This window comes from Parasteatoda tepidariorum, chromosome 11 (assembly GCF_982258835.1).
Source record: "Parasteatoda tepidariorum strain Cologne lab strain chromosome 11, Ptep-v5.0, whole genome shotgun sequence".
Lineage (NCBI taxonomy): Eukaryota > Metazoa > Arthropoda > Arachnida > Araneae > Theridiidae > Parasteatoda > Parasteatoda tepidariorum.
Genome location: NC_141765.1, coordinates 21,566,478 through 21,578,033, shown reverse-complemented (window position 1 = coordinate 21,578,033; position 11,556 = coordinate 21,566,478). Strand labels below are relative to the sequence as shown.

The 11,556-nt window shown below is 28.2% G+C and overlaps 1 protein-coding gene across 1 annotated transcript in view; it reads right to left on the bottom strand.

The window, feature by feature from the left end:
• Positions 1 to 3,648: 3,648 nt before the first annotated feature.
• Positions 3,649 to 11,556, bottom strand: part of LOC107437115 (uncharacterized) — an 89,104-nt gene continuing 81,196 nt past the window's right edge. Inside the window, exon 4 of the mRNA XM_016049013.5 lies at positions 3,649 to 7,410. Within this exon, the coding sequence (XP_015904499.1) occupies positions 7,052 to 7,410 (359 nt within the window). The 3' untranslated portion in view covers positions 3,649 to 7,051. The remainder of the gene's footprint in view (positions 7,411 to 11,556) is intronic.

The following is an 11,556-nucleotide window of genomic DNA, read 5'->3' as shown; positions in this document are numbered from 1 at the left end:
TATAAGATGGGTATGATAAATTAAGCTATGTACGATAAGATACTTGCTTAATTTGTAAAGTTACCTGTTCTACATTAGAATCAAATTCTTAAATAATGTGCTAAAATTGTTCTTAAAATATCAAAAAAACATACACCTTATTTGAATAAAATGATAGTCTTTTCTAATTAAAAACGCTAATTGTTAACATTATATAATGAGCATATCAGATGATTTATGTTGATACGTCTCACTCTTGTGAAATACATGAAATATTTTCAGAATTTCTCTCTCCCTCTAAGATTTTCATTAGATTCAACTAAGGAAATAAATAAAAAACTTTTTCCAGAAACTATAGCGGTGTTTAGTTTCTGATATTTTCCTAGACATACAAGACTATAGCTATTGCTTTCAGGAAAGTATACAAATTTATTAATTATACTGTACATGCTAAAAATATTGTACATATAGAAAAAAAAAATCATATATTTTTCGAAAAAATAATAGTTTTTATTTATTGCTGTCTTAAAAGCAGTTAAATTCTCCAATTAATTCAAAAACTTGGTGTTGCTTTGTTGAATGATGATTTTGTAAGTCGGTCTCAGATAACGTTACTGACTTATGTAAAATACGATTGTTGGCGACCGGTATTAAAAACATTGTGCGATACAACACTTTAAAATACACATTTAAGGAATTTTACGTGTACTAGTAGTAAGTTAAGATGAAAATACACGTGATTTCCAAATTTAAAAAAAAAATATTCAAGTAGTCATATTAAGACAAATTTGGTTGTATTAAGTATTTTCAGTGTTGGTTAACAATGAAAAAAAAGTTTCAGGGTTTATAAGTTCTTTTCTGTTCTAAGATTTACTTTTTATTGTCACTGCTTCATACAAAATGTAACTAGTGCAACACCGTTGAACACAAAATGGAAAACAATGAAGAGTTTAAATTGCTATTCAGTATTTCGCATAAAGTCATAAAAAAAAAAATTTTTTTTTAGCACAACTATGCAAAAAGTATATTTAAGTTGAACAAACAAAAATATTTTTCAACATTTTTTACAGCAGTGTAAGTACCTCTTTTTTATATAAATTCTAAATACAAAAAAGTAAAATAAATAGAAATGAAATACAACTTCAAAACATGGTAAAAATTAACATTTAAAATAACACAGACAAACTAGGACCACCTGGTCGCGAAAATTACAACATCGAATTTCCAGATAAAAAAAAATCAGTAGAGAATTCTCCCCCATTTCATTTTAAAGATTTTTTTCAAATAAATAGTTCCCTTTCTTGTACTTCTCGTAAATACATATTTACCACAATTCATTCTGACAACATTTTGTTGATCAGAAAACACACGTTGACATATGTACATACAAAAAAATAAGTAAAAATGTGACAATCTTTTCATACAATTGAGCGAAATTCTACAAAATACTCGTTTGCCACGCTTGAAGTGTGAGGAGTTAAAAAAAGTTCTGCGGTGAATTTCCCTTTCTAAGCAACTCTTCTTGGCTTCTTATGTAATTCTTCACCATTTCTTAATGACATGTGCTTCGCAGATCATTCAAGAAAAAAATAACAACTATATATTAACTATTCGAATTATAGATTCTTAACCTAACTATTCGAGAAAAATGGCATTTATTATGGTTTTCATCTGGTTTTGATTTAATTAAAAATTCTGTAATTTTCTCGTTAATATAATTATCTATCTTCCTTGAAATTTTCACGATTATTCTTAATTCTTTTGTTATCTATGCTAATCTTGTAGATAGATTGCTGAATAGGATAATAAAAAAAAAGGAAACTGGAGACAAAAAAGCGCTAGATCTTTATCATATAGTTAAACAAATTTAGTTGATAAACAATAATTTCTCGCCTTTTGAAGAAATGATGTTTAATATTTTAAAAAATCATGAGCATAATTGCCAAATTAACAGTCTGTCAAAGCACACGTCTACATAAGGTGTCATTCAAAGTAATATATTTTTTTGTGTTTTACAAAAGTAAGTAGATTGTCAAAGGCCTGTAGTGAATGGAAACCAAGAAAACAAATTTGTTTCTCACATTTACATATGTATAAACACAAATATTTACAATATGCATATACTTCTGTAAAAACTAGAAGCATAAAAAACTCTAGCTTGATATAGACAAAGCCTTTAGCGCAATGTGCACAAATTTCACATCTACGTTGACATTGAAGTGTACTTTGGGATTGCGCTAAATGTTACTCAACTTTCAACTATACAAAGATATATTGCTTTAGGGTGGTACCATTGAATTGTCAGAGTGCTCTTTTTTTTTCAACCGTAGTAGCCTACACGAAGAGTTTTTTAAACACCTTTTAACTATGCTTCTTCATAGGATTAACCGTTAAATAACATTCATGGAATTGCTTCTATTTAAACTTATGGTCGAGAACATTTATTACATTTAAGCAAATTAAAAACCTTATTTTTGCATCAAAATAAACTACTAGAATTAATTTTTTACTATAAATATTTATTATTAACATACGCATTTAAAAAGAAGGTGTCTTAAAAATATCCAATTCTACTAAAAACAAGTTTAAAATAATAATTTTACTATTTATTAGCTATTTTTAGAAAGTAAAATTAAAATTTTGAATATTTCAGCCATGTTTTGAGGTTAATTGATTTCAGAAATGATTGAAGAATTCAGAATTGATTTCAGAAACGAAGTCTTTTTGAGGATAGTTAATACACAGTGGTTAATAAATTAACTCCAATTTATGAATAGAAATATGCGAAAAACATTTGTGTCAGCTGTTTTTAAGTCAGAATAGTGCGCGAGGACTTATGTACGGAATATATATTTAGAGACATATAAAAATATGTGGCTCTTTCTTTCCTTTTGACGATTTAGAGAGACTTCAATAGAAGCACTTCGTTCAAGTGCAAATACAAAGAATAGTGTCATAAATATCTACAAAATGTCTCATGCTTGAAAATGGATACAAGCCTCTATTTAGTGCTTGCAAAGTTTCTTATTTATCAAAAAAGGTTTTAACGTTAATGCTAGAAAGATAGCAAATAAACTTAGTTAAATGCCTTAAGCTATCAGTGAAATAATGTTTTTAAGGTTTCGCTTCACTTGATTCATTATCATATCTCTTTATTTTTGTACATTTAATAGAGTAAAAATAAAACAAAATAAAGTGAACTTAGTTCAAGTTAGATAAAAGCTTTTAAAAAACTCCATATTCTCGAAATTTTTGGGAATCTATTATATTATTGCTTACACTTTGGGTAAGAAATAAACGCTAGCAGTTACCATGATCTTTTCAACTGATCAACACATTTTAATTTTTGAAAATTTTGGCACATAGTGATATAGTTCAGTTCTGCTGTAACACTTCTTATGATCATTTCCTTCTGACTCGAAAATCTAACTTCTGTGCTTAAAGTCCCGTGCTTTGTCGTGTTTAAAAAAATAAAAATAATAACAATACAGCATAAAGAAACAATATTTGTTGATTAGGTTAATGCGTAATGATGAAGACTAGCTAACATATCACTTACGAATTTTTAAAAAAGATGATACAGGTTATGAAAAGATGATAGCGCATATTAAAAAAATGCAAATTTTAAAATAGAAAAAGAAGTATGATGCAACAGAAAAGATCAATCCATTTTCTATAAAAATATTTTTAAAATGATAAGCAATACATATTAAAACGACTTTTAACACAAAGTAATGACTACAATAATAGCTGCACAAATCTGAAATAAAATAATACATAAAAAATAAGCTCTAATAATAAACAGAATTGGTCTCTAACTGACACAATTTAAAAGCATTTCATAGTTTATGGATATGATAATTATGACAGTAGACAAATCGTTAAATCTTGTTTTTAAATGGCTAAGGTAAAGCATATTTTAACAGTATGAAATTTAGAGTTATCCAGGCACCTCATTTATAATTTTTAACTGTGAGAGTATATCTTTAGACAACAAAATCTATCACAGTCTATCAATTGACTAGATACTAATTTGTAACAAGAAATTAGGATAAATTATTTTGTAATAAAACATGGAATGTTTATCAATTATTTACCTTATCAAATAAATCACACACACTCTCTCTCTCTCATTAGGTCAAAAATAAATAACATTCTCAACTTTACATGGAATAAAAAAATACTGGAAAAGATTAATGTCATTTTTATTCCTAGTAAACACCACTTTTTATTCATAGTAAATTGTTTGATAGATTGTGAATTAATAATAAATAGTTAAGTTAATTTAAATATGATTGTGGCTGTTAAGTTTATTTTTTTTAAAGTTGTGTCTCAATTACGTTTCTTTTAATGCTAATTAAATAATTATATTAGTAAAAGCAAAGATACAATTGTATAACATAGGATATAAAATATTAAGGCTGTCACTTAAAGCTTGTAAAAATCATCTTTTCTTCAATCTGTCTTCTTACATAGATCCCTTAATCTTATCTTATCTCTTAATCTTATAAGTTGACTAAGAATTCTCTGAAATCATGATTTCCGAGCGTTAAAAGGTGGCTTTTAGAGCAATTTAATACATTTAATACAGTAAAAAGTAACCAGAAAATGTTCCAAAAGTAATCGTTATTGTTGTAACTAGGAAGCAAGTTTCAAACCTATTTATGAGTTTTTGAAATGAGAAGAGAATATGAATAACATCAGAGTCATTGTTAAACTGTTCAGAGTAAACTGTTAAACTTCGTGGCATTAAAAAATGGCTTTGAAAATAATCTTAAAATTTTGAAAAGTCTTTTAGAGGATTAAATAAATGCAAGTAAGATATTCAAAATTTCAAGCGAAATGCAGGTTGTCAGCACTCGTAATTTAAGACGTTGATATTAAACTGTAATTATATCGTAAAAGTGCGATTCCATAACGCTGATAAATCATGAAATTTACCAATTAAATAACGCGTTTCGGTCGTGAATTTTTAAAATTTAGACTATATCTTTGACTTAAATAAAGCATGAAATTAAGTAGGATGGAATAAACATTCAAAATATTACTTCTTGCTTTGACAATCGATTACTGTTACAGAATGAAGTTAATATGTCATAAATGAAAAAGGGATTGAGTCAGTTAATTCACTGTGAAACAAGTCAATTAAATGGAAAATATTATCTGGTGAAGGTTTCTGAACACATCTTAAAAATTTTATTAAATGTACTTTTCAGAAAAATAGAAAGCTCATTTTTTTCACTATAAACAAAAAATAAATAAATAAATAAATCAAAGATAATTCAAATGAGTTTTTTGATGAGAGAAATGCTGTTAGTTTTGCTTTTATAAGTTTAGGTATCAACTGTCGTCCAGCGTGACGTCATCTATGGACGGCCGACTTTTAACTATAAACGCTGGAAAATCTAATATTGATGTATGTCCATTTGAATAATTTATTGCGATATCTTTACCATTTATTATTATCTATATTAGGCGGCAATTGTTAACAATTTACTAATTATATATCAGTTGTTGAAGAATTATTGCGAACGTTCTCTATTTGATACATTTTTCTTCCTCTATAGAACGGCACAATGACGTCATAACTCATGTATATTACAGCTAATTCCTAAAATATCTATCACACAGTCGAAGGCTCTTTATTCCATAATATTTGAGAACGTATTTACTTTACTATAGTGCCTCTTTTTAGTAAATACAGTTACTTTGCATAAATATATCCATTTTGAGAGCAATTTATATAAATTAATAACAGTAAGTAAAGTGAACAAGGTTAACAACGCTTTTAATAAAAAAGTAAATTTTTGTCAAATTTCAGCGAATTCATTAAAACTTAAAAGTACAGATTGTAAAAAATTGAATTTTGGAATGCATTAATATAAACCGGTCATTCGCGAGAAATTTTAGGATAAAGATTTAATTTTTTTTTGGCAAAGTGCACTAACCACCTTGCAAAAATGATAGTGTATCTTAGTTGATTATATACAATGTTATCACGAAGTGCTATTGTCTATTTTATTGCATAGTTCTTGTGAAAGCTGCAGCCATTCTGCAACGAGAATGCAAATAAGACCTTGTTCACTTTGACAGACACAGATGAGCAATGGTATGTTTAGGCTTAGCAACAAAGTGAACTTAGCCACATATACACATATGAATTTTCTACTTAGACTCCAGATGAGTCTAGGTTGTGCTTGGACAGGTGGAGTTCATCAACTCAATAAATAGAAAAGTCATCTTGTAAATTATACAAGATATTATTTCACAATGCTTTTTTCAATGCCAAAGAACTCTAAGGCACAAATTGAAAATTTCGATGTAGGCACCTATGAAGAATGCCAACAGAGTGAGTTTCAGACTTTACTACATCTTTTGTAAATTGACATTTTAAATCGAAAGTCTAATGTTGTTAAAACAGAGATAGTTTAACAGTATGTTAAAATTTATGTTTTATCGGTTTACTTCATTTTTTCTTTTTATAAATTCGCTAGTGAGATCCTACAAATTTATTCGTTATTCTGCACAGATCATGGCTATCGTAAATAAAAATCTAGTTGTTTACAAGAAGTAAATAAAAGTAATTCATTTAAAAGAATCCAAATAAATAATTATTTCCTACTGATAATGACTAATGAGTAACGTCTATGAATGAGCTAGAGCTACGTATAATTTTATATTTATGAAGAGTATAGGTTAGAACAACCCTTTTCTGCAAAAATATTGTATTTATAGCTATACACAAAAATAAAATTTGTTCTATCGAACAATCTTAAACTCAATTAATTGAATTTTGTACAAGAAAAATATACATGGAAGCTTTCTAATATTCAGTGGCTAGATAGTTTATAGTTAGAAATCTCTGATAAAAATAAAACTGAGCAAAAGTTTTCAATTTACAAGTTGGATGGCCTTTAGAGTTCTTTCGCTTAAACACTGATCATTGGTCGTACAATTTATTTCTGAAGCGAAATTGTCAGATCCATTTTCCTTAAAAGTTCATTCATACAAAAAAGAAATTCACCCAATATTTTTTTCACATACCCCGACAGCCAGCATTAAACCCCTTTGGTTACGAAGTTGTGACAATAGTTGTTAGAATAGTCGGTTTGCTGTCGGGACTCGTCGCGTCGCTGCTGTTATTGGTGGTTGAGCTATTCTTTGTAGCAGTTGGTGTATTGCCACATTTATCTACTTCTTCCTGCCATTTGTCCTGAGATCGTCGCCGAGCGTTCATGAAAAAATTACCCACAGTGCTGAGTTCTAGTCCTAATTGTTGAGAAATAGTAATTTGCATTTCTTTTGAAGGACGCTTTGTCTCTTTAAAGATCGCTTGTAATGTCCGCCTTTGAAGATCAGTAAAAACAAGTCGAGGCTTCTTAGGTGTATTTTGTGATTTAGCTTGTTGCTGGTCTTCTTTCCGCTTGCATGCTATAAGAAAAAAAAAGAACAACAAATTAGATGCGTAAAAGTATACAAATGTGTGAAAAAGAAAAGCAACTAGTGTTTTAGTTAACTCATTAGTGTTTTTAAACTCATTTTTACATTGACGTATTAATTTTCTTACAGCAAAAATCATGCCTGGCACATCTGATAATGAATCGAAATATAGAATAATGTTTTACGAAAAATAAAAACTGAGTGTAATTATTTGATTATTAAAGGGTACCATGGAGACTACTCGCTAGTAATCAAAAAATTATGTATAATTATATTTAATTCAAAATTTAAAATAATTTGAAAGGAAACCATATTTTTCTAATTGTCAACTGTGAACAATTACAGAACTGTTTTAAAACATAATTCAATCATTATTTTAATAAAAAAGAAACACAAGATTCAGAATATGTAGGCATTCAAATTGAGGTTTTAAAATACTACTTTCTGAGTTTTCACTCTTTTCGAAAAAAATTGTAGAATTATTTTAATGCATAATATTCTAGCTGCATACAAAATCGCCTTGATGCAAAAAGGTTTTATCTCTTCGAAAGAAAAAGGTAAAAAAATGACATTTTACGGGGAGTGAAGAACAACGCCCAATCCGTGCTCTCTAATAAAGGTGTGATGAATAGGTTAAACATATTGAAAAGGCATTATGCAAAAATAGATGTCGGTGCTGTTGTCAAATTCTTTACCTTATAATAAAATATGGAAAGAAGAGCTGAACTGTTGATGCCTATTTTGAGCAAGATGTTTTCTTCCTTTTAACAATTTTGAAACTTCTTCTCACGTACTACTTTTTCCCCCTTAAGAATTTCAAATGATGTTATCGAAGGAATTAAGTAAATGTAATCAACTTTTAATAAATTAGTAAATATTGTACAAAATTAAGAGAATATTTCATACAAATTCATGAATTTTAAGTCTGTAATAAGTAAGTTAAAAAACAAAAGTAAGTTAAGTTAAAAACAAAAAAACAAATTCGAAATTTGTATGCAAGCATCTCTTTCTGTTTAAGTAAAAGTCTGGAAGGGATGCACCTTTCTAAATGAGACATCAGTTAGCACTTTTATCCGCAATCAAATTTCGCAAATTAACAATATAGTCCACTATTGCTCCGGCAACCCCATTTTCGCGCAGTGTGATTCTTTTATTTAAACCTTGATCGTGTTTCTAAGTATCGATTTTATTATATTTAAAAAAAATTAACGAAAAAATAATAATTAACAATAGCCATAATAGGAAAAGTTTATCAGATAGCACTCACATCTTTATTAAACAAGATATTTGATCGGTTAAAACAAAAAGAGCTTGTATTTGAAATTATTTAACCACAGTTATACAGACAGCTAGCGTTTCTTAAGGGACTATTCTACTTAGAAATAATAGTTTGTGCTAAATATTAGTTTGTGACCCTTAATTTTTTCACTTCAGTTTTTACAAAGATTCTGAAAATACGTATAAAGAGCTGTTAATCAGAACACGCAGTATAAAACGCCTCAAAGCTTCACATGACCAAATACACAGCTACAACCAAAACTACAAAGATGTATTTTTGAATCTAATGTATGAAAGTTTTTTTTATGAGGCAATATGTTGGTAGTGCAAGACAGAAAAACTTAAAATGTATCCTTATACGGGATCAGACATTTTCAGTTCGCAAATAATTAAGTAAATTTTATCAATATTTTTAGTAGGTACCAGGATTAACTTGTTGGGTAATCACAAAAATGTTTATAATAATAGAATTTCTAGTTAAACATGATCATGATTTTAAGAACTTAAGCTTTTAGAAAATAACAGCTGTTTTAAAATTTCCTAAAAAGACAATACGGAGTTGTTTAAGACAGCGAGAAAGGTAAAAAAAAGCACGCACAAAGCTACGTAAATAAGAATAACGCTAAGTTGTTTACCTTTTGCAAGCAAACTATAATAAAGGAGTAAATAAAATCAATATTATTGATTTTTACTCTCAAGTAAACTCATGTCACCACATTTGCCTATCACTATGGAATCTGCTGAACAAAACATTATTTCAAAATAAACAAATTAGTTTTCTCCCCACAAATTAGGTACTGGTTATGGTCAGGACTCCAAGAATTTGAAAAATGTAGGTAGACAGCAAAAATTTCTGGTAGCAAGTAAAAATAGGAAAAATATTGGCATTTCCCCGTTTCAATTTTTCCCCCAGCCAAATTAGAAATTTTGTTGAATACATCCATGCATAAAAATCCAATGTTATAATTTCGAAACGCTATTACAAATGAATGAAATACTTATTACAACATAATAAAATATTATAAAATTTTTTGAAAGAAATTATTAAATATTGTGTTTTTACAATTAAATATGTATATCATCCGAGAATTTGTGATTACGCTTAATAAGGTCCATTATAGAGAAAGTGTTTGCAGAGGGTTTTTAAGGCAAAATTATAAATTGAGATGTAACTTAGTCAAAATTTCCTAGTTCGTGTAATCGAAGAATTTCGAAAAAAACATTTACATTCCAAATTTTTTTAATACGATATTATTACAAAACTCAGGATCAGAAATTTGAGGTATATGTGACAGTGCGAAGATAAGGAAAAACAGAATTTTTCTCCGATAATTGTTGAAAAAAAGGGCGAGAACGAGAAATAAAATATAGCAAGAGATCAACTCTGTCCGATTTTTCATATCATTGAAAGTTGTCTGAAAACAAAAACGGAAATTTCCGAATCCTAATTAACGTAGAATGGAGCAAAAGAAGGAAAATATCATCCGAGAAACTAGCAAACTCCAAAAACAGAAACTAGCAAAACAATTCTATAAGAGTAATGCTAAATTCATCTCTTTCAGGATTATTTTGCGAACCCTAATGTGTTTACTCTTTTTTTCAGTTTTTCAAGGAATTTAAAAATACATATTAAGGGTGGTCCTTACGGAACACCCTGTATAATTGTTAAGCAAAATGTTACAGACTACATGCAATCTATCACTCCCTTGATATTCCCAATCCTGCCTCTCTCAATAATAATTCGCCAGAATTTGCAGGAGTTTTTGTTTTTTGACCCATAATATGCATATTTTTGTACTTCAATTTAGACAAGGATTTATAAAATATATATTAAAGGTGACGATTATGGAAAAACCTGGCATAAATAGTTTGATATAAAATCTTGGCAGATTGATTAAAAAAAGAATCAGAAAATAAATCTGAATTAAATAATGCAAACAGATGATTTATTTAAAAGGCTCATAAAAAGTAGGCATAAATAAATTCTTAAACTTAATGATTGCAGAAATATTGCAGGAACTATGAGATAAAAACATTTTCTTTCTATCATATTAAAATCTGGAAATTGATTAATGAAAAGTTAGTAAGGATCACTACTTATGTCTATTTTTATTTGGGAAATCATTTCTGTAGACTTAAATTCTACATATCTCTTAACACTATTTACAGAAAATATTTCATGCGTATAGTTGCATACCAGCCCCTTCTACACTGTTAGAATTTTCTTCCTAAAATTATGGTAAAATTACCGGCAGCAGTCTGTCTACCTAATTAATAGAAAGTTTACGGTAAAGCATATTTTTACCTTTAAGATTTTGAAACTGTTTATAACTAGTAAGGTAAAAAAACATGAATACAAAACTATACGTTTTTTTAACCATTTACAACCAGCATGGTTTCGAAACCATAAAAGAGAAATTTAGCTGGGTATTGAAGATATATAAGCAGCTTTATAGTGCTGCCATCCATGTGTGAATGAGAGTATCATAATAGCCCTAATTAGGGATTGCAGGACAGGTAACTTTTCACGTGTTGAAAATGGATGAATGAAAATGGAATTAAATAAACTGTTATTTAACTATTTTTTTCCAGAATTTTCTAACAGTGTAATTCATTCGTAGTTAACTGACATTTTATATAAATGTTTGAAAATAAAAGGTAATTTAGCGTGAAATATCACATTTTTTTAAACAGATTTGAACCATTTTTAAAAGACATGGCATATAAATTTATAATAGTTATGTTTGTCTTAATGATTTTTTGATGGTAAATTGATTATTGATGGAACAATTTATGAATTCTCAATATCAGCAGGTAACTGGGAAATTTATTACAAAAAATCCTAACATAAAACGTTAT